Raw genomic sequence first — 27,278 nt, 5'->3', positions numbered from 1 at the left:
ACACATTTCTACAAGTGTTTGGAAGCAGGAAAACAACACCAGGTTTACAGATGTGTTCCATGTTCTGGTTATTGACAATAATTTTAGGTGTGGCACATTTGAAACAATAGCCTATTTTGCAACTTGCAGAACTATTCTTTTCAGTCAGAACCTGAACATTTTGCCTCTATATATTTTTTTAAATATATATTACACGGTTGATATTGTATAATACAACAAATGCATATCAACAACAATATAATGCATAATGTATAAATTGTCACTGTCTAAAAAAAAAAGTGTAGGATGTGGTTTAACAGTGCTATAAAAAGCTATAATAGAGTGAAAGGCAGTGCCGGGTGCAGTCTGTCTCATGATGAACAGACCTAATAACGTTTCATCAAATCATTTTGTAGATCCGATATTAATCTAATCCAATATCAACAATGTTGTTGTAATAATCACCGGAACCATCTAGAGAAACTGTCTTTTACTCCAGGCTCAAGACAGAGTATGTCCATATATATATATATATATATAACTCTCCTGCACATCTGTGTATACAAATATTTCCGTTAGTGCTGTCACGCGCCGTGGGACGGGAGCTCGCTCGTGCTCTCCGCTGCTGGCCCACGCGCCGTGATCACGGTCCACGGTGACGTGTGTGTCCCCCTCCGCCACCGGTGGCCCCCTGCCATATTTATTCATGCCGGGCAAGATGGCGGCGATACGGACGCGGTGTTATTGCCAGTGGACATAAAAAGGAATTTTATTCAAAATATAAAACCGAGTCAGACACATTTTTACACCCAGTCGCCTTGTGTGTGTGTTTGCCGCGCAACGAGCGTCGACGTCGTTTTTATTTTACGCGTTTCAACGTTTTTTTCTCACAAAATGTTCACGTTGTAGCTCGATCGCTAACCGACCAGCTGGCTAACAGAGAGCAGTTACTAGCTAGCTAGCTATCCATCACAGCCAAGCCGCCGTGAAGTGGAGAATGGGAGAAAAGCTGGAGCTCAAGCTCAAATCGCCGGTTGGAGCAGAACCTGCTGGCTATCCGTGGCCATTACCAGTATACGTAAGTGTTAAACCTTAAAACGCCCTGGTTATAGATTTAGATTTTGTCTCTGTTTTTGTCTTTGTTAGCTAGCTTTTTGCTAACACTGGCTAGCTGAGGGAGCCATGGCACGCTCGCCCGGGGAATCAGGTCATACTGGTCGGGATAGTGACAGACATGGTGTACCAGCAACCTACACTGCTTGATCAGACATTTAGCTTGTTTTTCACCCGTACTGCCGTAAATCATTCCTAGACAATGGCAACATACAGGCTGTGGTACATTTGAGTAGAGCAAAGTAGCGACAAGTACAAGACAGGCATTGACAACCACACATGAAAAAGGTGTTGAGAAGCTGGAGCGACTCAAACAAACCACCTTTCTCATCCTGCATTACGCCAGCCTGTCCATACCTTAGCTGTTGCATAAAGTGTCTCGGTTGTGCTCCTTCATGTTCATACTGAAACACATGTAAGTGGACCCAAGTCGCACAGAAGTGCACAGACCCACCATCTGATAGTAGTAAACAATCGCACAGGACACATTATAGAGTTGTGTACAAGATGTAGGTTGATGGAGTCGATTAAGCAAGCGTGTGATTGGTAGTATTGCATTCCTCGAGTGCTTTCTGTGTTTTGTTATCTCATGACATCTGCATGATTGAGACCAGCTGTTTGGTATTTTGAACTTTATACATCCACTGAGCTCCCGATCTAGCGCTCCTCAAGACAGTGATAGTCATACTTTCCCAGACAGAGTTTCTTTAAAGATTTTCTCTGAGTTGTTTTTCCATGTAGCCTGCTGTCAGCACGTCAGTCTCTGATTGCAGTTGACTCATTGAAGATGAACGGAAAGGGAAGCGGTTGTAAGTTTTAGTTCGTTTAAACTGAGTTTCTCATTTATAGTAATTGCGGTTAGACAGTCGGTGCTGACTGAAAAAAAGGTGGATTTCTGAGAATGTGTGTGGGGTCTTTCTCTACATCTCCTCCCCGCCCACACTGTACCTAGTCTGGCAGTCTGGTTATTCAGTTTCCATTGCTTAGTCTGTTGATGCCATCATCTCAACATGAAGTCAAAGGGTTTCAAGTCATTGAGTCAGAATTGCTAGTCAACGTAATCAGCTGCTCAGCTCTGCTTTGAGGGACAGAGTTGACCCTCCCTTTTCACCAGGCCAGAGTCTGTTAAGTTCCCCCTCCCAGATTTGTAGCCTCGCCCATTTCCTCATGTTATGGTCTGTGAAGATAAACACAAGATCAAGCATGTCAGGAATTTAATGTACTGGTGTCCTGCATGATAGCTGTTATACTGGGACTAGATGTCATGCACTGAATTGGAAACAGCTGATGGTCCTGCATGCAGGGTTCTGCAATATGGAGCTTATTCATGCAATGCTCTCCCCCTGTTTTCAAAGGGGAAAGACTTCCTCTCTCTTCTCCCTTCCTCTCATGTCCATATGGTCAACTCTACAGGGAGGAGGATAGAAGCAACTGTTCTTACTCAGCAATGCTATATTAAGAGATTTTGAAAACACACACCAGTATGTGTGCTTAAATGTTTTTTCCAGTCACATTTAATGATCTTTTTTTTTTTTTTTTTTGCTTTGTTTAACTGCTTGCTGGTAGCAACAGATCCCACTCCATGTAGATTCATTCTTCTCTCCCACAGAGCATAAAGATTGCTTATCTCACCCACAGAGCATGAACACAGTGCTGTCTGTGTTTTCATACACACAACATGGCTGTTGTACAGGCTATTGCGATATAAGGCGTGCTGTTAGAACCAAGTCCATAAAAATAGGCTTTCTTTCTTTGGTTCTGTGTTTCATTCTGTCTTTCGTCTGTGTTTTTCCCCCCTCTCTCCCTGTCTCTCACTAAATCCCCACATCTGTGCATCTATAAATGCTTCCATATGAAGAGCACCTCTGGAGTGGTGCAGTTCTTTGTCCATCTGGTTCTGGGTGTGGGCACTAACCAGCCCTACATAGCATTTCAAAGACACACTGCTGCTAAAGTACTGCTAAGTGTCTTTGTTTTGGTGCTCACCTGTGTACTTCACCTATTATTTACAAGTCTGTAATTACTGTACTAAAATCAAATGTGTCTGAGCATAATTATTAGGATTCAAGTGCGGTCGCAGCCCTGATATGGAAGAGACAAAAAGTCACGGTCATATTTACAGTCTTGCCATTGTGATTGTGGAAGTGATATTTATTTATACTGTTTCTGTGTTGGTGACCAGACTGACTGACAGTGGTACCCAGTCACTGCAGGTCAGTTGAGTTGCAGCCACTCGGTGTCATCAACATGTGATTTGCTGTACTTATCTGTCAAGATAACAAATGGACATGTCAAGACACCTCTTCTGGATAGCAGTATGTTAGTAATCTTCAGATGCTTTACACAAAAGAATTTTGCTTTGCTTAAATGAGAGACAATATAAGCAAGCACCACAATCTTGTTTTGGATACGGAGGCACTGTTAGTTTGTTTGCCACCAAGAAAATCAGCTGTATTTCTTGTTACAAGTACAAGTTGTACAAGTGTGTAAGTGTCACGCCTGTCTTAGTCACTTGTTCTTGTGGGCTGCTGAGGTATACGTAGTGGAGCAGTGTGTGGCGTAAAACCCCAGCACTCACGATGCGTCACACTGATGTTAGGAGTGATTGAATGAAGAGGTGGTTTTCAGAGGAGGAGTCACACATGCGTCAGTTGTACCCACAGTGGGGAGAGAGGAGGGTCTCCAGTTCTGTCTGTCTGATTCTCGCTTTCAGACAGTGTTTATTTTTAGCAGCAGCTCTGTGCCAGTGTAGCTGTGTTCTGCCTTTGTGTGAGCAGGTGACCTACCCCATTCGACATCTCATTCGCTCACTCGCACACAGCCTCTTTCATACATTTCCACACCTTGTATACCTTCCCTATTTAGTAGAACACAATGTGTTAAATCTGTCGTGTATGGTGTGTAGTCAAGAATATTCGGAGCTTATGCATCTTATTAGCAGCCCTGGTAGCAGTTAGCTTGATAATATAATTGTAACCGGAACAGCGTGCTGACAGAAATAGTAGGAGATTTCCTGTGTTACCATGCACATTTGAGTGCGTGCGCATGCATGTTTGAGCTTTTGCGGAAGTTTGCGTAGTAGTGGCGGGCAGTATTGAGCGGGAAGCCGGGAGGCTGTGAGCTTTTTCGCTGTGGCTGCTGTGCCAGGCCTCAAACAGCTGACAAATACAGCCCCCCCTCCCCCCTCCCCCTTTCTAGCCTTTCTCGCTTTCACTTTCTTTCGCTTCGCCCTGTTTTCTTTTACCCTCTGATTTCTCCACCTCTTTTACTTTCCCTCTCTTCTTTCCCTCCACCAGAGGCTCTCCTTGGCAATGTGCTGGAGCAGGAGACAGAAAGTGGGTCAGTGGGTCAGCTCAGGCAACAGGCTCAGGCTGGCTGCGCTCGGGGTGTAACTTGAGTCCTGTTACTCCCAGAGAGCTGCTCAGCGCACTCCGGCTAAGATTACTAACTATAGATGCCCTACACAAGATCAATCAACTTCAGTTTATCAAATTTTATTAAGCTTTGTTCTAGACCAAAGTGCCATTTAAACCAGCATAACTTCAATTGGTTTTCTCTGATGTGATTTACAATGGTCTGATTGAGCTGAGTCTTGAATTAACTAACCCCACCTCCGGAAGTAGGTTAGAGTTACTCCAGGTAAAATTAAGCTTTAATTTAAATTTACAAGGATGCTGTCTGTCAGTGCAAACAAGCACTGCAAGACATACTGGGATTACAAGGCACTCTTTGATTTTGTTTCCAAGAGTGTTTTTACAATTACAAGAAAAATGCAGTAGTGATTATTGCACTGCTGGAGTCCAAGCTTGCATTATTGGCACAACAAAGAAAGCCTGCAACGCCCTTTCTCCAAATCCTTTTAACATTAAAGTTTTTGTTAAGTATTTTTCTATTCTTTCTATGGACTTTCTTGTGTTTGTAAACTGACTGCATAATTTGAGAAGTTCTTTTGTGTTTTAAAGCCACTTTGAAACCATATCGACTGTTCTAGATAAGGTCATTTTCATGAATTTGAGAGCTGTATCTACACACCGTGCTTTGATATGGAGACAGACAACTCAGTAAATGTACAGACTTGTGTAATAAAAGACTAGAGAGTTTAAGAGTCTGCTTCATTCAGAGTGTATAGTATGTGTTGTAAACACAGTTTCTGAGTGGACAAAATAGCGTTCACTGCCACTGGTGGTGCTCACAGTTGTGTCTTCAGCGGCTGTTATATCAGTCAGATGTTACTGCAATGAAAGGGATGAATCAGACATAAAAGCTGTTGTGGTCATTACACTGCAGGAAGACGAAGCTTTGATTGTGTCATGTCAGTACGCCCGTGTGTGTAATTACTGTATACTCTACTTTCAACTTTGCTCACCATTAACTACATGATACACATATCAAGAACAGAAATTTTCTGCAAGTCAGTCACGACCAGTAAATAGCAGTTGGCCCAAAGGCACCCTAGTACTCTCTCTTGCCTTGCCCCAGTGACTTCAGCATGCACTAGGTGAAGGTACAAATAAAGCCTGCTTCTCTGCACTCGGCTGTCAGCTCTCTGTATTTGTCCCTCTACCTCTCAAAAACCATTTTGACACAAATTAATCAGGGACACACTGCCGGCCCTTGAAGCTAAATAGAATAGGATAGGATTTGGTGGGTCACAGAGCTGGCAGGTTGTTTCTGTGCTGTACCACAACTGGAGGTTTCTGGGACTTCGGAGATTGTCGTATGTGGACCTGATGACGAAACTCAATTTGTCTTGATGTGTGTTGGCCCAGGTTATGGACCTCCAGGTTGTCCAGCTACCCTTTTGCCCTCAGTTCATATGTCTCCTCTTACATCTTTAAACTTAAAAAATAACCAGCTTTCTATTCTTCTTCTTTGAGACTTTGGACTACACCTTGGGGGCAAATCCCCACCTGAGCCTCACCATCCCTGACAACTGAGATATATATTTTAAAAATGCTGAATTAAGTAAACTGTAAACTTAAATGGCATATATACCCCAAATTGTATAAACAATTGTGGAAATCAAAGGTAGATGCAAACAGAAGTGAATGGACTGTAACTCTAATTGATACTGGTAGTCTTCTGCATAGTGCTGCCACCTCGCCTGTAGAGTTTTCTATATTTTAAAGGAAGATATACAGACTGTTTTATGCGTTCTAAACTCAGTTGCCAGTTTATTAGGTGTACCAAGCTTAAATCAGTACAGTGTAATAAAACAGACCCACTATAAATCCTACTGTCATTAAAGCTATAATGTCCCGTTTTTGTTGAGGCTCTTTTTTTAGAGGTGATGATTAAACTTTACGGTCATTTTGGAGGCTGTAATTTGTGGTGCTATTAAATTTAACGTGAACATGATTGTCCTCTCTGTTTTCAGGATAAACACCATGATGCTGCTCATGAAATCATTGAGACCATTCGGTAAGTGACCTTTCTGCTCTCTGACTCAACTTGTGTACAGACAGTACAGACATCGCACAGACAGTAAGTGACTGTGTGTGACTGGTGTATGATCTAGTGATGATTTTATTTGTGTACTTTTTCTAGGTGGGTGTGTGAGGAGATCCCAGACCTCAAACTGGCAATGGAAAACTATGTGCTCATTGACTATGACACCAAAAGGTGAGCTTTGGGTCACTGTCACTGACATTGAAAAAAAAAACTTGAAGTCATACTGACAGGACTTGTCCAAAAATAATAAAGATTATTTTATTCAGTCAGGCTAGCAACTGATTTAACAGCCTTTAAAAAAAAAAAGTTTTCTAATTTGTCTTAGGTTTGTTTTCTTGACAAAATCTAAAATTGTCGGCAATTATTTTTTTCTCCTTCAGTCCAATCTATGTCCAAAGTGACACACATTTTTAAGTGGAATATTTTCTGAGTTACATTAAGGTGAAAATTGGTTTTGTTAAATCAAGGGGAAAAAAACAGATGTTTGAAGTTGGATTTGATCTTGTAAAAAATGATGACTTTAATTTTGTGTCTTGTTTATTCTCACAGCTTCGAGAGTATGCAGAGACTTTGTGACAAGTACAACAGGGCCATTGACAGCATTCATCAGCTAGTGAGTCCATATGTGAAGGTTTTTCAGTGTTGCGTAGGTGCAACGAAAGTGAAAACATTAGTCACTAAAAGTGGGAAACACTGTAGTGTGTACTGTTTGAGTGTACTCCAGTGTTCTTTGATTTGTGGCATGCATGACTTGTCTTGAATTTATGACAAATGCTGTCCTGTAAATGTACCTGTATTTATTTGTTTTGGGTTTCAGTTATTAATCAAGATGTTTCATAACAGCCATTTTCTCCAGTATACTCTATATTTGTGTCCAAAAAAACAGTACATTCTTCATTTTTGCTCAGATGCATTCGAATATTTAGATTATTGTTCTTGTTTTTGCATTTTGCTTTAACGGTCAGAACAAATGCAAATTGAGACATATCTTTGATTGACCAGTGCAGGTTGATAAAACTGTCTTCATAGTGACCCATGAGGAATGCCACTATGCTGTGCATAATGTATGTTTGTTTGTGAATAAAAATCCTAATGAGTGGGAATCCCATGTTATAGTGGAAGGGGACCACCCAGCCCATGAAGCTGAACAAGCGTCCTTCTAATGGGCTGCTGAGACACATCCTACAGCAGGTGTACAACCACTCAGTGACTGACCCGGAGAAGCTGAACAACTATGAGCCCTTCTCCCCTGAGGTGTATGGAGAGACCTCTTTTGACCTGGTGGCTCAGATCATTGACGAGATGGAAATGATGGAAGATGACACCTTTGTTGACCTCGGCAGTGGTTAGTCTGCTATTCTTTTGGGACATCCAGGTTTCAGAAAGAATTGAAATGGTGTTCTTTAAGTAGGTTAATAGTACATAGTGTATGTAGTGTAGCGGGAACAGATTTCCATAAAGAAATTATAAGGTATTAATTTTTGAAAGATGAGAGTTGTAGGAGTTGGTCAGGATGCTGGTGTTTGGTGTAAGATAAGAGTGTATGATTAACTTTTTAATTGTTTCTTATCAACAGGAGTGGGGCAGGTAGTGCTGCAGGTTGCAGCAGCAACCAACTGCAAACACTACTATGGTGTAGAGAAAGCAGACATTCCAGCTACCTATGCAGAGGTAACTACATAAAAATATCACAGGATTACATGGTGTCCCAGAAAGGGAGCGAGACCAAAGCTATATTAATTCCAAGAACAACACTGTGTCCTCGTTTGTATTTCTTGTATTTAATTTTCTCAGTGTCCCTGTAGCAACAGCATGGAATAACCATGTCTAAAAATAGCCCCCCAGCACAATAGTACAAGAGGCTATTCTTAGTCTGAATGTATCCTTACATGCAAAAGCATAACTTTGGTTAATTTAATCAGCTGTAGATCCAAATTAAAAAGCTCAGATTTAGTTATGGTAGTTAAAATACACAGGTTTTCAGTTTTACTGGTATCAGAAACCAAGGCTTCTCTCCAAACCCCAAAGGGCTCAAGTTAACTTGATAATAATAATTCTTTTTTCTCAAACCACCTCTGGGCCACACACAGCTGAGCTGTTTTTATTGTTTAAAAAAAAAATACTTTTATTATTATTGGTTACATTTTTTCTTTTAGACCATGGATAAGGAATTTAAGAAGTGGATGAAATGGTATGGGAAGAAACACGGGGAGTACACAGTAAGTTCACTCTCAGTGTGGCATCTACTCTGAGCAAGACTTTTAATAACACACACCTCCAAATATATACTTCAAATATTGGGTGTTTGGCAGATCCAGGGGTATTCAGGATTTTTACCCTGACACTATTGTTTGGTTTTTTTTTCAGCTGGAGAGAGGTGATTTTCTCTCTGAAGAATGGAAAGAAAGGATTGCCAACACAAGGTGGTGTACCAAATCTGGTCACAAAGATCATCTGAAAGACACGATTTCCATTTATTTTAAGACCATTCATTGGCTTAATTTATACGCAGAGTAACCAGAAAAATAGAAACCACTGAAACATTTGGCTGATAAAAGGCTCAGTCATGTAATAAATTTTGCCATTGGGAAACTTTTTTTTTGTCACTGGCAAAAGTGTTTCTGACATTTTGTTCCTATATCGATCAGCGTTAATTTATTAAAAGTGTCCCCTTTGCCATTTTGCTAAAATGTATTCCTCTCTCAAAATGTTATATTTGCTTGGTAAATAATTTTATGCCACCATCTGCAGATCTAAAATATTTCCCTCTTTGTCTGTCTTGCAGTATTATTTTTGTGAATAACTTTGCCTTTGGTCCAGAGGTAGATCACCAGCTGAAGGAGCGCTTCGCTAACATGAAGGAAGGTTAGTATTTTGCAGCTAACCACTAAATTATTTTTGTGATTATCCCTTGGGGAGCATCCTCGCCACTGTCCTGACACAAATGGTGAAACAGGAAGCAGAGGAGAGGTGAAAAACGTGACCATAAATGACAGTAAAATGTATATAAATTAGTTAATAACATAGATAAAACATTTTGTTAATTTAACTTTTAAGTATTCTTCTGACAATCCATTCAACCAACAAAAGTAATAAATAAAATCTAGGTAGATAAGTGGCTGTTCATGATGTTATGATGACAAGTAGTTGGATGTGTAAAATTAAGGAGTTACTTGAAGGCTAATGTCCACAAGACTGACCTTTCAAATATTTTTAGTAACTTAATATCAGCAAGTTCTCTCAAGTAATTCAATGAGCTTAAATGATATGACCACTCATTCCACAGTGTCCCATTTGTTAGTTTGCCATTTTTAATGTTGTCTGCAACAGTTGGTTTATGATCTGCAACAAAGTGAGACATTTTGTCTGGCCTTGGGTGTAATTTGATCAAAGGAAGACAAATGAGGCTTTTAAATAGCAGGAGTTAAAACCTTTTCTCATGACATCACACCTTTTCAGAAAATATCAAGGGCTTGTGTTGGTAGCACTGGGAAGTGACGCCTGGGCTCAGTGGAAGAAGTATTTATTCAGCTGTTTCAGTGGTGATTAAAATAACAGTGGCTGATGGTATCAAGTAGCCACTAGCCCCTTTTGTCAGCCTGTTCAAGGCACCTTTACTCTGCCTTGCCATAAATGTTTGAACATGGATGGGTGGAATTGTTGTTCCACCTTTAAGCAGGCAACGGAGGTAGTCACAGTGCTGGATTAACTTTTGTGTGAAATGCAAAGTTGACATGGTGGGACAGATGCCGATAATATTGTGTTACATGTCATTCCTGTGAATTCAGAATGCCAACATGCTATCTAAAATCTCACACAGGGGCCGCATTATGCCGGCTTTGTTTCAGTGAAAACAAGCGAAGCCCTATCCTGCTTGCCTCTTGGTTTTAAATTCTAAACATGACAATATGAATAATGTGTCTATGGTTTAATGTAACTAATCGGAGAAATGATTGTGTTTCATATTATGTTTGCTTTATATAGTGAGTTACAGGAGCTACTGTATGTGGCCACTGTATAGCATCTAGAATTTATCAGAAAGAAAGTGCATGTATTTATCTCTTTGTTTTTTTTATTTGCAGGTGGGAAAATTGTATCCTCCAAACCTTTTGCACCTTTAAATTTTAGAATAAACAGTCGAAACTTGAGCGGTAAGTACCACAAGTAGTGAAAAAGCAGATTTTTATGTCTGAAGTTTCCTTTGTTTTTGTATCTGACATGCATGTCTTCATCTCTGTCCTGCAGATATTGGCACAATAATGCGTGTGGTGGAGCTTTCTCCACTGAGGGGCTCTGTGTCGTGGACTGGAAAACCAGTTTCCTACTACCTGCATACCATAGACCGCACCATAGTAAGCCCTGAGACGTTTCTTCATCACTGCTCCTGTAAATAATTATTAGAGAAGCATAGACTAGAATTTCTAGTAGAGCAAAACCTGGGGAAAGAAAACAATAGAACACTAAATGACTGCCAAAGTGGTACAAACATTATAGATCAGAGACAAACAGTAACCCCAACTCGAGAGATAGGCTGCCATAATAACAGCTGATATTGCCTTAATGAGTAGTCTGTCCCAGGAGTAAGCAATCTGAGGAGAGAACAAACAGGGTTATACAGGGTAACATGAGCCCATTAGATAACATTGAAGTGTGTGTCATTCTGGTAATTGGTTAAAGTAGTCCCTAGTTATCAGTGGGAATCCCAGTGAGAAAGCTGGCAGACTGCCCATACTCTCACTCTGTTGATGTGTTTCTTGTTACCACCTGAAGTACATTGGCTTGGTCCTTTAACTCTTCATGATTTTGAGGAATATTTTTAATCAATGGAGGGAGGTGGAGCTTCTTAAAATGCTACCACAGCACTAATAATGTTCACGTCCAGGTAGGGACATGATTGACATGAGTTCTGCTTTAAAAATTCTTTTTAATCAGAACCAGTTTTTCTGGTGGTGTAGCGGAGGTGACAAAGAAATACAGGGTTGTCCGACAGAAGAGCTTGGCCACACTTCACTTTTTCTGCACTGCAGTGTTATCCAGCAAGGCGTTGTGGTAGCTAATCAAATACATGCAAGCACACATTTGTGGTGGATTACTTTGTAACGAGAATGCTATATTTCTACTGTTGATATTGTCGTAACAAAGGATTAAATGGTTGCCACCATGATAACTTTTCAGGGTTAAGTCAAACTGACAAACTGTATTTCAGACACAGGTGAAAACATAGTCTCCTTGGCAGAGGTAATAATAAAAATAATAATAATAATAATAATCAAAAGTGATGCCTTATTAAATTTTTTCTTGTCCTTTTTTTTCAGCTTGAAAACTATTTTGCTAGTCTCAAAAATCCTAAACTCAGGGTAAGTCATGTTTTTCCTCAGTGTATTGACAGAGTCACTGCACATATTGAAGTTTTGTGTGTCTAACGGTGAAAATGGTTCATCTTGTACCAGGAGGAGCAAGAGGCAGCTAGGCGACGTCAGCAGAAGGATACGAAGGACAGTAAAAGCAATACCACCACGCCCACCAAACCGAAAGAACAAAACAAGGTAGGCCATGCACAGATTTTAATCTAGTGCATTCAGTTTTTAAGTTCTGTCAGCTTAACTAAGATAGAAGAGCTTTCTGTGCTCTTTGTGAAAATATATATGTGTGTGTCTATGTGTATTACAGCAGGACTCCTGTGGTGAGGAGGAGCGTCCTAGCTTGGTGACAGTGGTCAAGCCCTCTGCCAAACCCCGAAGAACCCGACTCTTGTCCAAGGGTCGCAAGTTGAACAACAAGAAGCGAGGTCGACCCAAGAAAGCTGCCCCGGCTGCTGAGAGGAAAAAGAAGAATCAGAGCGCGCTGGATTTGTTGCATGCCAAGACCCTTTCTGCGGCACCCCCTCAGGGTCAGAGCGCACACACACATTTGCATACATTCATAACATGCTATCCATTTCCTCCTCCTGAATGGGAACTTAAGACCAGTGATGGAAATCTTAAGCTGCCTCATATTACAAAAGAGACTAATGTCCTCTTTACTTTAACTATGTATGGCTCATTTGACTTTAATTATGCTTGCTGCGTGTACAGATGCATACCGCCCACCTCAGAGTCCCTTCTACCAGCTACCTCCCAAGGTCCAGCACTATCCCTCGAGTCAACTGCTGCTGAGCCCGACTCCGCCTGGTCTGCAACAACTGCTAGGTGAGCTGATGGAGATTCAGTGTGTTTTATCTGTCATACTTTAAGTTTTTGTAAAGTCATAAATATTGTACCAGATGTCGTAGAAATCTATAAACAAAACACTTTTTTTTAAATTCCATTTGATTAAAACTGGAAGTAGAGTAGTTTTACAGTAAAACTCCACTGTGTACAAACCACATGGAAATTGTGATCTCTTCATGAAAAGTTAAGGACAACAGTCTACAGTGTACAAAAATGTTCAAGTATCTTAGATATCAAGAAGAGCAGAATTTACAAATGAGATGTCAGGAGAGTCACAAAGCCTGATCAGATAACACTCATTAATTTGACTTTGTATAAGACTCCATGTCAGTCTGTCTTAGTTCAGTTATTTCAACGACCTAACTCATAATGTATCCTCTGTTTCTTGTTTCCTTGCTCCCTATGTCTTGAACCCACATCTTTTCACAGATAACATCAAAGTTCAATACCTCCAGTTTATGGCCTACATGAAGACTCCTCAGTACCGCTCCAACCTGCAGCAGCTCTTAGAGCAGGAGAAGGTAATTACACACATTACTGATGTGCTACTGCAATTTTCCTTGAACTTTTACTACCACATCATGTCAACACATAAAACAGTATCAATCTCAAACATTTCTGTTTGGTTATCTTTGGTGACACCTACGGCGATACATGGTAATTGCAGGTTTGTGTTTGAACCACTCTACTGTGGAACACACGTCACTTTGTGTTAGTGACTTGTTTCGTTGTGATTTTGTGGGTGAGTCATATCAGACACCCAGTTCATAAAACTGTGAAATGCAAGGACATCTATATAATTTCATCATTGGTTCAGAGGCTCCATCACCATTGAGTTACCTCTTTCGGCAATAGATAGTAACTTAAAATACAATCCTCTGAAAATCTTTAAAATTGCCACTTTAAGTTTGAGTATTTGAGTACATGTTATCTACCTAAAAAGTATATTTCATGATGTAACTCTCATTGCCTTTTGTGTTTATTTGTTTTGTCCATCCTCTAACGTGTATCCTTGTATTTTCTCTCTGTCTCCAGCAAAAACACAGGGACCTGTCAGGGCAGGCAGAGCAGCTCCACTCTGTCTGTCAGTCTCACAAAGACAAGATCAAAGGTCTCTTTCAGTCCAAACTAGATGAGGTAGGAACGACTACTTTATGGCCCTCCATATCACAGCTGTAAGGGCACAGTCAGCACCATGACAATAAACTATCCATAAACCATCTACATCCAGAAATTTGCCCCACTTGTGTACTCCTGTCTTGTCCATGATCCATGCTTTTGAAGTTATTTTATTATGACGCAATTCAATAATGCGAGGGTATACAGGGAGCATGAGTGCTCTTACATTGCCAATAAATGCAGCTATTTTGATGAAGAATGTGAGTCTCAGTCTGTGTTTATCCTATTTGCATATGAACATGGTTTAAACGGATATTGAAACGCAGCTTATACGAGACAGAGGGAGAACCTACTGTGGAGTTGTCATGCAGCGATCTGCAGTTTTACAAGAAGCTACTGTGGTTAAAAGTTTTAAATCTGTCTCGTGTGAGACCACACCCTGCATCTCTGTTGGGCGTGATCAAACTTGTGCTGTTGAATGCTGTAATCAGGATGCGACCGCTGTAAGCCTGAGAAATGTCAAGTTACAGTGATCACACCCTGAATACACACTTCTATGTTACTGTAGCAGGGTGACAACTATAGCCACTGGAGGTCAGCAAAGACTGGATTTTCAATTATCTGAAATTGCTCTTCGGGCATTATATTATTGTAGCTTATATGACATTGTGTATGTTTGTGTGTAACCATGCGTGTGTGTGTGTGGTGACTAGCTGGGAGTGAAAGCCCTGACTGTAGAGGACCTGCTGCAGGCCCAGAAGGAGATATCAGCTCACAACCATCAGCTGAAAGAGCAGACTAAGCAGCTTGAGAGAGACATGGCGTTGCTGAGAGACCACAGCCTGCTACTGGTGAGACCTCAGAGCCTGTTGTTGTTTTGTCATCTCCACCCTGTTATTCCAGCATCATCGCCAGTGGTTCACACCTGGTATCATTCCTGCCACTCTGCATTTGTGTCTTGGTGGTTGAAGTCCTAGTTCAGCTCGAGTTTTTTCTACACTGGTTTGCAGCATTAAAATGTTTCATTTTACTACAGCATTGTCCACTTTGGCAATGAAAAGCAAATAAAAGCAGCAAATGTGTATGTTTGTTGTTTTCCAGCTGAAGTCTCGATGCGAGGAGCTGAAGCTAGATTGGGGCTCTTTGTGTTTGGAAAGTTTGTTGAAGGAGAAGCAGGCACTGCGCAGGCAAATCTCTGAGAAACAGAGGCACTGCTTGGAACTGCAGGTACACAGTCCACCTTCTTTTTTTAGATTAATTTCCAAATGCTTGAAACTCTCTTCTTCCTCTGTTACACTCCTCCATACATACCGTGTTCTCTCCCTATCCTTACCACCTGCTGCCACCGTTTCATCTGTCCCACTGGCTCTTCAGTGATATTTAAAGGAATTAAACTTGTCATTGTAACTGTGAATAAAATAAAACCTTAAGGAAGATTGGATGAATTACTGTCAAACATTTTTATAGACATATAAACATTGTTGTAGAATGCCTGTTTTCCTCTGTAATGGCTCCCCCTGGTGTCTGTTTGCAGATTAGCATTGTGGAGCTGGAGAAAAGTCAAAGACAGCAGGAGCTCCTTCAGCTCAAATCCTACAGCCCCTGTGAGGGCTCCCCATACAGAAAGAGTCTGGAATCACGCTCTTCCGTAGACATGGACTCCTCTAAGCTTGGCCTGTCCTCAGCCCCAGCCCTCAATGGTGTCAGCCCAGAGCTTTCTATCAATGGCACCAGCTCACCCTGTTTTGACCGGGCTAACGCCAAAGGAGAGCTTCTTTCTCGCTACCTGCCCATCTCTCCTGATCACGAGATCGTGCCTGCCACCCCTGATGCTCGGCAGAGGCAGCAAATCTCCTCCCACGCTCTTCCTGACTACACACGCTTCTCCCCTGCCAAGATTGCCTTGCGGAGGCACCTTAACCAGGACCCCACTGCCTCTGCTCACTTGAGAGGTCAGGGACTGACCACACACAGGTTAGTAGACGCTTTCAACCATTTTCAATAATGAACTGAATGAATTATTAGTAATATTAGCCGAAGGTTGATTTGCCTCTTTTTGTTTGTTTTTCAGGGAACTGGGTGGCATTAACTCTCCACTTGGAGCCAAACAGAACTGCCCCTCTCCTAATGCATCTGATGCACAGAAAAGTTCAGAGAGGGTAAATATTTATCTTTCTTTGCTGTCAGTCAACTTGCACTTTTGATCTGTCTTCAAGCACACAGTTTTCTAGCTTCCTTGCAGTCTTTAGTTCCTTTACTGTTAACACATTTTTACCTTTGCTCCCTGTTAAAGGGTGGTAAGGAGAGGAGTCCATCTGTTCAGGGGGACAACAGCATCACAAGCCTTCCAATTAGCATCCCACTGAGCACTGTCCACCCAAGTAAACTACCAGTCAGCATCCCACTGGCCAGCGTGGTGCTACCCAGTCGTGCTGAGAGACTGGTGAGTACCCCCGCAACAGTTTCTATTTGTTACAGTGACTAATTTTTGGTTGATTCTGTTATCCATTGTACCACACAGTGAGTGACAGTGTACATGTTCAGTGTCTTGTTGCAGGACACATTTAATAGGACATTTGGTTTAAATTTCTGACTATTTTAAGGGTTTAAGGCCTCTTGTGCCTTAGTCTAGCCTGCCTACATGAGTCCCCTGCTGCAGAGATAATGTTCTCTTGTGAAAAATTATATTGGTGTACACACATTAAGATAAGATAAGTAATAGTGATGTAATGTTAACAGCTGTTGTTTCATGCTCATGATTTCAGAGAAGTACTCCGAGTCCTGTCTCTCAGGCAGGTCAGACCAATGGTAAGGATTATCCCTCAACCCCTCAGTCTATTGTCCACATTACTATATTTAGTATCATTACCATAGAAGGATACATTACATTTATTTACACCATGTTCTCACCTCACATTAATGAGTAAGATATGATTAAATGAGTGCATTAAATCTGTTTTGTCCTGTATTTGATAATTGACTGTCTGTTCTTCCTGTGCATCTGTTTGGTCTTTCTTTAGGATATTCTTCCAGCTCAGGGCTGATGAATGGAGGTCCCCACCCCGAGGACCATAATGGTGCTTCTTCATCACCTCCTCCACACAGCAACACTTCTCTGTCAGGACCAATAGGCCGAGGGGGTCCCATCCAGAGCCCCCCACTCAGTACTGGAGGTGTGCTCCAGTATGCAGATGGGCCTCCAAGGATTCTCCCAGAAGACGGACAAGACCGCCAGGGGGGTGAATCCGACACTGAGCCCCAGGACAGTGAATTGCGGAGGAGAATCTTCTTCTCTTCCTCCTCCTCTTCGTCCTCGTCTTCCTCTTCGTCAGGCAGTGGAGGCAGCGTGGCTGGAGGATCACGTCTCCACCATCATATTGGCAACCCAGCCAAGCAGGGATACCACAGTAACCATGGAAACCACCACCACCAGTCCCCCGGCACACAGCACACTCACACACCCACACATATGTTGTCATCACATTCCTCTCACAGTCTTGGTTCTCAAGAGGGACGCAAGCGGGGGAGAAGGAAACGCAGCTCTGCAGGCACTGTCGCAGCCAGCGGATCCCCAAAGAGGAGGTCATTCCCCGGGCTCAGCTCCAACAACCACTCCTCAGGATCGCCACTTAACATTAACTCCATGGTGGGTCACCAAAAACATTTCAGATGGAAACCAATAGGGAATAATATCGTACGGTGTCAGTTTATAACATATTACAATTCTTTGAAGTTGCATAATGATTATTGGATTATGCAGAACAATAATAACATCAGTCTTAGTGACTATCATGAGGTAGTATGCTGTATTCGAATAATCAGGCTTTATAGGCATGTTTCTGGTGTATGAGTGTCATCTGGGTGTAATCTGCATGTTCGTTGTCCCAACAGGTAAACAACATCAACCAGCCTCTGGAGATCTCTGCCATCTCCTCCCCAGAACAATCGAGCCGCAGCCCCAGTGGGCCTGACCTGGACCAACCTCCCATCTTGAAGAGAGAGCGCCCCCTGGAGCTCAATGGTACAGGTCGTTACTCCTCAGCCCCCAGCTCTGATGATGAGGACTCAGGATACCCTGCTGACAGCTCCAGTTCACGGTAATACAGTCATTATGATATGGAGATAAGATCAACAACAATGTGCCTGCTGAGCTGCCCTTGTTATAAGGTCTTCACTAGAGCCGCAGGCTATTTTTGTCGTTTTTCTGGAGTCTTCTTGGATGTTACAACATTTTTCCTTGCTTTTATTGCTAATCACTGCTCTAATTTGGTCTGATGTGTCTAATGAAAAAATTGTGACATCATGTCATTTGATTGCTTCCACTCTTGCAGTTTTTATAGAACCCATGCACATTTTATTGGCATTATATTGCGACTGTGTTTATTTTGATTGTTCATTGCTGTGCTTTTTCTCTAGAATTGAAAGAAAAATTGCCACTATATCCTTGGAGAGCAGAGATGGACCCGGAAGATTAGGCGATAGTGAAAGAGGTAAGATAATAAAATGTTTCAGTTATTTAAAATAAAAACTCTTGCACGTCTACTATTTGATGACAAACGCTCTTTTCCTCCACCACCAACAGGCAGAAAATCTGGTAGCAGCAGTGGAAACAGCACAGGCAGCGAGGCCTCCTCTTCGTCCTCCTTGTCCTCTACCAGCAAGTGGAAATCTACATTTTCACCTATTTCCGACCCTAAGCAACCCAACTCTGACCTGAGACAGGGGGGCTCTCCATTTGGCATGGGGGGATCGACCCGGGGCACAGACTCTGATTCTGACCATAAACAACAGCATCAGCAGGTGAGAAAAGGGAGCGATGGAGAGTCTTCCAACTACATGACTCCCAATCCCTTCCTCAGTCAGGAGGCAGGGACCCGCGGTGGAGGCGGTGGCGGTGGCGGTGGAGCCCAGGGAGGCAGTGGCTCAGACCAACGCCAGGCCCTCCAGAAGCAGAAGGCCCCTCGCGACTGGGAGCTGAAGACGAGCAGCAGCCTGGCCAGTCAGAACCTCTTCATTTCTGCTGCTGCCAGCAGTGGAGGGGGGATTCTGAGTGGCAAGGTGGGAGGCAGTCCTGTAGCAGTTTCCTCAACCGCAGGGTCATCTGTAGGACAGTACCTGGGGTCTCAGTTCCCACTTGGAGGGACCTCAGTCTTACAGTCATTGTTCGGGGCCCAGACAGGTGGATCCACGGTGAGTGGGACCCCACGGCTTGTCAACGGACACTCTGCCCTGGGAAGCTTCTCCAGTGCTGGGCTGGCAGGGGGAGCAGCTGGAGGTGAGCATCACTGATAAAGTGATTGTGTAAAGTTTTTCTTTGGGATTGTTGAAGAGTCAGATTGAGGTCTTAGTCTTAGCCTGGGGTCAACTTGATAAAGAATAGTCTGAGGGAATTGACCTGAAAATAGTCAGGTAAGTGGGGCCCAATGCTGTTGTCGTTCTGTCTGCCTCAGTCTGACAGTTTGACTGACTGACTGACTGACTCTCTGTGCTGCCTTGCTTTGACATGGACTGGCTGCTTGAGTGCTGCAGTTGGAAACACCCTTGGAAAATGTTGATTTCAGCAGAATGAATGCTTAACAAATAGAAGAATCAGAAATCTTAATTAATAAAATGTTTAACATAATTATTACATTATTTCTTTGTCATTTTCTGTGGGTGTATCTGTTGGAGTTGTATGTCAGAGTCAGTTCACTTGTAAGCAAAAATGAACCCAGAAAATCTATTTTGCTGTGACAGACACCTTCTGTTTAATCCTAAATTGGCCAAATTGATTTGGTTTCATCTGACTTCAGTCTGAGTGGACTGACTCAGTTTGCTTTTGTGTGCTTGTCTAAGACTTGCTTGGCGCTATGCACAACCTGGCTCAGTCCTTGCTTCTCTCTTTGTCCCCCTCCTTCCCGTTCTCTTTGCTACTATTATCTGCTCTCTCCTCCCCCGTCTCCACTCTCTCGCTCTGCCCCTCCCTCCATTTTCTGCTGTATGATTTGCAGGTATATTTCACCACGTGGTTCCCTCAGTGTCCTCCCATCAGTTTGGGGCGACGCTGCCCACCCCTGGAGGCCTCAGCTCTCTGCTCAGTCTCTCCTCCTCTTCCTCTACCTCCTCCCAAACCCAGCAGCACAGCACCCCCCAACTAGCTTCCACACGCCTGGCCTCTGTGTCCTCACCTCTCCCCCTCTCCCTCTCCCAGGCTCAGCACAGTCGCACCCAGTCGGTCCTGCATAGCCCCTCTCCCCCCATGCTCTCCCTGCCCCCACCACCACCCCTGCACAGCGTCCCCTCCTCCTCAGCACCCACGCACTCTGACGCCCCACCATCCTCGCGATCAGACTCCCTCCACTCCACTCGTCTCTCCCACTCCTCTCTCCATAACCAGAGAGCACAGTCATCCCTCGCTCTCTCCATCTCCTCCTCCACCTCTGCCTCCTCCGCTTCTGTCTCTGCTGCTGCCGCTGCCGCTACTGCGTCTCTCTCCTCGTCCTCTCTGTCAGCGTCCTCCTCGTCTCGTCCATTCGCAGTGCACTACTCCCCCCGACTGCCCCCTCCACCTCCAGCCACCAGTTCTGGTGGTGGTGGGAGCATGTGGAGGACTCAGGGCATGCATGGTACCTACATCACCTCCCAGCTCCCGGGCTCCCGACCTAGATAGGGTTTGGGGGTGAGGGGAAGGGGGAGGATGGAGAGGGGAAGGGAAAGGGGCAATCAGAGGATGGACAGAGGGAGAGAATGAGAAAGAGAGACTGGTAGGGAGTGAGTGGGACAGGATGCCTGTTTTCCCTGTGCTTCTACAAGCTGTTGTTCTGATTGAACAAGGTAAGACATTTCTTGGGATTTAAAGTTTGAAAACTGTGCCAGATGATAAATCTGGATTTTGAAAGTGACAGTATTTACTGCTGTTCATTTCATGGCTCATTTGTTTGTTTTTTTTTTCTTGTGTTGAATTTATTTGCCACAGAATTACTCATGTTTTTTTCCTTTCTTCTTTGATCCACCAGGTAATTGATGCAAACTACCTCAACATTAAATAAACTATGCAAATGTCCAGGTGTGGACCAAGGCACTCTCCTCACTCACTGGTGCTTCAAAACGTCTGCACTACCCAACCGCCTCCAAGACCGGCTTCTGTACTGGGATCTCTGACACACACAAACACACACACACACACACACACACACACAAACACACACACACACACACACACACACACACACACACACACACACACACACACACACACACACACACACACACACACACACACACACTCACACACGCTCACTCATTCGCTCACTAACCACCATCACCACCACTATGGTCACCTTGAGCAGAATTCATTGGTACTGGTCATGTTTATGTGTGAAGTGTTGCTAGTTAATGTGTTTAAGATTTTACACCACGGAAACAAGTACTGGCTGCTGCCCAGCACTGAATGAACTGAATTATCATGTCTGGTTTAACATTAAGGTGCTCAGTAGTGTGATAGTTTGTCATTTCTTTGTCTTAGTCAGGATATAGCAACTAGTGTTCTGCCAAATAATCAGTTTTGTGTGATTTTATGTAACTGTTAACAACTCATTGAAGCACACAGTCCACCTTTTCTGAGCTGAATGTCATCAGGTGTCACGCTCCCTCCAAAGTTTCAGTTCATACGTGTGCATGTGTGTACGCATTCAAACATACATGCAGGCCAGTTCATTGAACTCTGCTCAGATGTCATGCAGCTTTTCTTCTCTGCATGTGTGCTCTGTTATCTGTTTTCTTCCTTCAGTGAAAATCAGTGTTTGTTGCAGCATATTTGACTATGAAACAAGATGAGAATTTTGGTCTCAGTTCACACTGGATAGTAAGGTATAGTTACACATGTAGCAGAAAATGTACAAATCCTGGCTGGGTTGTTGACACCCGATAAACTCTGTTTATGTTGATTATTTGCTATATTTTTATATTGAAGAAGATGAAAACATTGGGTTACTCACTTCTAAGGCTTTTTACTTAAAAGCAAAGTGGTACAAAAATCCAAACACGCTCTTCTTGCTGACCTTTTTTGACATAAAACTAAAAATTAATTTTCCTTTTCTTTGCTACTAACTGAAGCAAACCAAAATATTCTCAGTAATGTGGTTCAGTGTCTCTCTTCTAATATCAGATATGAAACATATCATAAACAAGTTTCCTTGTTTACTCAAAAAGTAGTCTTTTGGTATTTTGTTAAATAATCAGGCATATTTCACATTCTCTGAATGACTGAAAGGTAAAGAGTATGGACGAACATCAGTTTATCCTTACACATAAAATGTTCGGATTTCAGCCTAATTTAGGAAATATGGTGAATCAGCAACATTTCCAGGGGTGCCGATGACACAGAGCAGAGTTGAATACATTTTAATGTTTTTATTAAGGACCCAATGAAATGAATTTAATGAGATGGTGGTCTGTGTAGATAAATGTTTGCCACTCTCTAGTAGAAACCCACTGTTAGTGTTAGTGAGAGTTGTGGCTGCACTGTTGTTAAGTGAAGCTGAAACCAGGTGTAAAAGAGAAACAGTAAAACCACAGAAGACTTAAATAATTTCTGTATTTATTAACATTTTCTTCCTCAGTCAATTTGCTAAATCACACTACTCTGGGGCCACAGCAGAAATCTTCTTACAGCAGGAAGTTTTAACTTTTCTTAAGCTAAACTGATTCATATTTATCTCTGCTGTTGGTAAATGCAGGTTTAAGCAGAATGTGTAAGGCTCAAATGTGGACACGTGTATGTGGAATTATACTGCATTTAGTTTCTACAACAACAAGCACACATAACACACTCATGCATGCAAATCCTCACACACTGGGAAAACACAATTAACCATAACCACAACAAACTACTGGACTCTTCACACCTTTTTGTTTGCTTTTTTATTGTGTAATTTGTTTTTTGTAAACAATGTTTGTACTGTGAATGTGATTAATTCTCCAACTGTATAGTTGTGTATAATTTAGATTATTATATTTATGCTGTCAGTCTTTCCATTTGCCTTGGTATTTGTTTTTCTCTTTTTTTTAATCCTGAAATGTGTTGACATTGTAGAATGCAATAGTGTGTGTACTTGACTCACAGTCTGAAAACAATGGTGCTAAATTTGGACTGTGCCTGAACTTATTTATTCTGTAGTGAAAACATCAAAAACAAATTGAATACTTGGTGCTGTACACAGGGACATTTGTAAAGCCTTTTTTTGGCTTTTCCTTTCTCATATTTAATATGCTATTGTCTGGTTCTTTGAATGCCGAGTGTACAACCATAGACACCAACTTTCGATAAAACTACTCTGCAACAGCTGGCTCAGAGTAAACAGGTATAAGGGGCCTCTGTTCATGTTTCTCACGCAGCTGTTTTAATCATGCATCAGCCCGCTTTGCTCTCAGTAGCGAGCTGCTTATCTGTAAGTGAAGAAGACACACTGTTTTTGTACATAAGTTTTTGTTTTTCCTTGTATGTCTCCATCATAAACAGAAAGGTATATAAAATATGTATCTATATACAGTCTATATATATATATATATATATGAGTATATATATAAGTGAATAGGGGTGTTTTTGGTGCTGGCATTGTGACCCTAAAATTCAACCTGTTAAACAGGAGGCTTGAAGCCAAGGAGAGTAAAGCATTGCCACCACAGGACCTTAACCAGTGGCGCCTAACAACATGGCCACACAACAGCACCTGTGTCTCTGTGATATACTCACCACAGAACTAGACACTTGGAGGTTCTGTGTGTTTAACACACAGGTGCTGTGGCTCGAACACAGTTAGATTCCAGCACTAGAATTGTTATCACTTTTATCAGATGTCTTCACGTCTTTTTTTTATTTTTTTCATTTTTTTTAACCAACCCAGACTCTGCAGGAAAATGGTGCTTCTGTTTCCAGACAATGGCAATTCAGATTTTACGAGCTAAATCTTTACTGGTGCATACAGAACGAGGTGTCAGCCTCTTTACACGCACTGTCTGTAGATGCCTTACTGACAAGGCCCTCCCTTGTAACGTAAGCATACTGTGAGACATGCTGCTGTGAAACACTTGTGTTAGGGTGTATGTGTGCATCACTTGGTTGGGAGTGAGAGCAGCCAAGCTTCTTTTGTGTCTCTGATAGTGGGAATACACTTAGCTCAGTTTGTGTGTGTGTGTGTGTGTGCTTTTTTTCCCACTTGCCAGTGCATATCTAAGGGAAGATTAGACTAATAATCAAAGCTTTATAGTAAACTCCTGTCCTGTGCACTCGCCCGGTGAACACAAATGTGTTTCTCACCTGCGAGTGTTCAAGTGAAAAGAAGAAAGTCATTTTAGAACATAATTAGAGACGATAGAGTCCATTTGTTACCAGCACTGAGAGGTCCTTTGTAATTATTGTTGATGCTGTTATGATTTTCTTATTCTTGGCGTTTGATACAATTGCAGTTACCTGTTATGCTTTTAATTGTCTTCAGATTCCTGTCAGTTTTTAATACTACTAGTCAGACAGACAGCACGGTGCTCTCCTTCACTTAAAACAAGGAAATTGCAGCTATTGATACTAAAATACTACTCTTCCCCTGTTGTGCTGCAGGGTTTTATGGTTTAATAATCCTCAACACGAGCTTGCCTGGCGGCTTTCTGGACGGTCCATTCTAACCTGCGGAAGTTTCTCTTCACCTGGTGGGGCGGTGTGGCGTATGTGCTAGTGAGAATAGTTGTGGAAAGGGCGGATGTCACATTCATTGCAGATTTCAACCAGTTTTGTAGCTACATGTATAATCAGTCAAAGGGATGAGGTGCTGTTTTCAAAGTCCTTTGGCGTATGAGCACGATTTGAACTTAAAGCTTCTATGCAGTTCTCCAGCATACTCCATCCTGGTACATTATTGGTAGATCATCTGTGAGAGCGTTGCAGTCGAGGCTGTTTACTTTAAATCCTGCCAAAGGTCTTAACTCAGGAACTTCCCAGATTGACTTGAAATGGTGTAAATGGTTCTCTTTAAACTACTGCATGTCACAAACCTGTTTCACCATCTTGTGACGTGATGAAGTCCCTCTCTTACCCAACTCAGGACCAGGACAAACCCCTCAGTAAGTGTATTTCAAGGTAAAAAAATAAGTCCGCTGCCTTTTCAGAGTCATTCTCACTGTCACATACATCCAGCCTCTCCAGTGAAATCCAGCTTTATAAAGCTTTATGAGTCGGTCTGATCTCAAAGCTGTGAAATGGCTATGACTTTCAGCATCTTCCTCATCTCACAAATGCCTCCGTCTAGATTTGTGTCACTAAGAAGGAGGTTCACCGTCCGTTGTTGGGATCCCCTCCATTCATTGGGGGTGGGAGTGGGGTCGGGTGGGGTAAACGGACATGAAAGGACAGAGGTGAACTACAGTATGTGTGTTGTGATCTCTGATCGGTGAAGCCAGGGCAGGTTTGAGGTGCAATAACGGCAAACCTACTTTCCAAAAGGCCCCGGGTTTTCATGGAAAAATTGTTACTGTTCGGTGTTGGTGCTTTTATCCTAAGATGTTATAATGAAACAAATGGAATTAATGTTTTTTTTCTGCGTTTTATGATTATTAATAAAGATGTTTCATATAATATTTGAATGAATTTTGTTGTGTAGTGGCATTTATGTCTGATTCTGTTCTGTTTTACCACATGGAGGACTAGATCATACTTAGTTAACACATCAAAATTAGTTGTCTTTGTTTTATATTGAAATTAACTAGTGAAGAACAGAAGTGATGAAGAGGAAGCAAAAAGGCAGCACTTGTTTAAAATAATGTGAGTATATTTAAAACAGCAAACTGTCTCCATAGAGTTAAGTATTTTAATCATATAAACTTAACTGAAATGAGCTTGTGATTACTAGTTTCTGGTGGAGTGCTGCTGCGTTTTTGTTTCCTTCAATAAATAGCCAGAGATCCTAGAACTGTGTGTGAACTGCCTGTAAAGTCTCAGAGAAAACCTCCAGCAAGCCTGTATAGAAACAAATACTCTGTTGATGACATTAGAGAACAATGAATAATTCTTGCCATTCCAACACTGAAGATTTGTAGCGTATGTGAGTGAACCTTGGCTTTATCTGCTGGGATACACAGCCACTAAACGTCCTTGACCGTCTGCAAAACAAGGCTGCAGCTGCGAGACTAGAGATGGGAGCAATGTCTGTTTGATAGGAATCAGATCTTATGTCTCTGTTCCTCTCTGAGTGCAGGATCTTATTTAATGTTTTTCCCCTCCCTGCAATGGTAACCTATACTAATGTACACATTCTTTAAGACAACATTCTCTCAATTATATTGTTGCGTGCAGCTCGATCTTCGCCCTTTTTGCAGTTCATCCAAATGCTGTTTTTTTTTTTTTTTTCTTACTCTGACCTTCTCTTCTGGTCTGACAGTCAACATGAATGATCTGATTGTTTTGAAGAGATCAGCACATTGCAGGATAACCGGAGGCACACCACAGGAGAATACTTGCCATGAACAATAAAGTGGCTCCCAATCATCCTCGATGACTGACTCAACAATATGACAACTAAAGGAACAGTTGGATGAAATATAGATATGAAGATCGATATGAGACTTCTGGCCAAGGAAAAAAATGTAGTACATACCCTCTCATGAACCCACAAGTCTGGTCATCGCTGTGGTGTCCTGATGCTGAGAGCATTATTTTAAAATAAGGCAACAATCCAGTGTTTTGTTAAAGAGGATGTGATGCAAAGATCAAGTCAGACTGGATGCTTTTTATTATCCACACTTATGTAGGTTTATTTCTGCATTTCTACTTTGTGTTTTAATTGCATTGCAAGTACAATATACAGTGATTTAAGAAGTATTCACATGCTTTCCTTAAGTTAAGTGCTAATACTGTGAAAATACTCCATTACAAGTACAAAGTCCTGCATTCAAAACTTTACTTAAATCAAAGCATTTAGAGTATTATTCAAAATCAACTTATTCTGAAGGCAAATGCTCCCTGTCAGTGTTATACTCTTATATATGGTGTTTATGGATCAGTATTACTGCTGCATTCATGTGTATGTTTCATTTTTGCTGCTGTAGATGCTTAAGGTTGAGTGAATTTTAACTACTTTATATACTTTGGAGTAGTTAAATATACAGGATTATATTATATATGAGCATCCTATGTTTGCAGTGTCACTGTCCTGTGAGAACCACATGTCTCTAAAAAGTCAAGTTTTCATCGGCTCAGAAAAACAGCTTTGTGACAATTTTCCAGCTGAGCCAAGAGGAGTTTTTTTTAAATAGTTAATGTAGCTCAAGAAGCTGGAGAACGTTTTCAACCCATAAGGGAATACTTCATTTTTCAGTTTACCAGAAAAATTCAAAATCACTAAAGTCACTCATCACAATATTTGCCTCTGAGATGTAGTG

At 41.9% G+C, this 27,278-nt stretch overlaps 1 protein-coding gene across 3 annotated transcripts; it reads left to right on the top strand.

The window, feature by feature from the left end:
- Positions 1–602: 602 nt before the first annotated feature.
- dot1l (DOT1-like histone H3K79 methyltransferase) lies at positions 603–25,488 on the top strand. Of its 3 annotated transcripts, XM_071487556.1 has the most exons (29): positions 603–1,057; positions 6,470–6,513; positions 6,640–6,714; positions 7,093–7,156; positions 7,660–7,888; positions 8,120–8,214; positions 8,700–8,762; positions 8,911–8,966; positions 9,329–9,408; positions 10,626–10,694; positions 10,789–10,895; positions 11,859–11,900; positions 11,994–12,089; positions 12,214–12,433; positions 12,618–12,731; positions 13,182–13,273; positions 13,788–13,889; positions 14,585–14,722; positions 14,973–15,098; positions 15,406–15,845; positions 15,943–16,030; positions 16,165–16,314; positions 16,637–16,679; positions 16,892–17,517; positions 17,763–17,968; positions 18,288–18,361; positions 18,454–19,146; positions 19,862–20,684; positions 20,867–25,488. In XM_071487556.1, exons 1-28 carry the CDS (start codon positions 977–979, stop codon positions 20,518–20,520), a joined length of 4,872 nt encoding a protein of 1,623 aa, XP_071343657.1. In that variant the 5' UTR covers positions 603–976; the 3' UTR covers positions 20,521–20,684; positions 20,867–25,488. The 3 variants fall into 3 exon arrangements, with proteins under 3 accessions (XP_071343657.1, XP_071343658.1, XP_071343659.1); XM_071487557.1 differs by lacking the exon at positions 20,867–25,488 and having other exon boundaries at positions 607–1,057; positions 20,062–20,225; XM_071487558.1 differs by lacking the exon at positions 19,862–20,684 and having other exon boundaries at positions 608–1,057.
- The last annotated feature ends 1,790 nt before the right edge of the window (positions 25,489–27,278 follow it).

The sequence above is a fragment of the Trachinotus anak genome, unplaced genomic scaffold, assembly GCF_046630095.1.
Source record: "Trachinotus anak isolate AG129_WGS33_773 ecotype Australia unplaced genomic scaffold, CSIRO_AGI_Tana_v1 ptg000010l, whole genome shotgun sequence".
Taxonomy (NCBI): Eukaryota; Metazoa; Chordata; class Actinopteri; order Carangiformes; family Carangidae; genus Trachinotus; species Trachinotus anak.
The sequence above is the reverse complement of the archived record's forward strand: the minus strand, read 5'-3'. Positions and strand labels throughout refer to the sequence as shown.

What these genes read in the sequence shown, in the direction of transcription:
- dot1l (XM_071487556.1), top strand. Translation starts at nt 977, where the DNA reads ATGGGAGAAAAGCTGGAGCTCAAGCTCAAATCGCCGGTTGGAGCAGAA. An exon ending in CGTGGCCATTACCAGTATAC is followed by an intron (nt 1,058 to 6,469) that starts GTAAGTGTTAAA and finishes CTCTGTTTTCAG; the next exon opens with GATAAACACCATGATGCTGC. An exon ending in TTGACAGCATTCATCAGCTA is followed by an intron (nt 7,157 to 7,659) that starts GTGAGTCCATAT and finishes CCCATGTTATAG; the next exon opens with TGGAAGGGGACCACCCAGCC.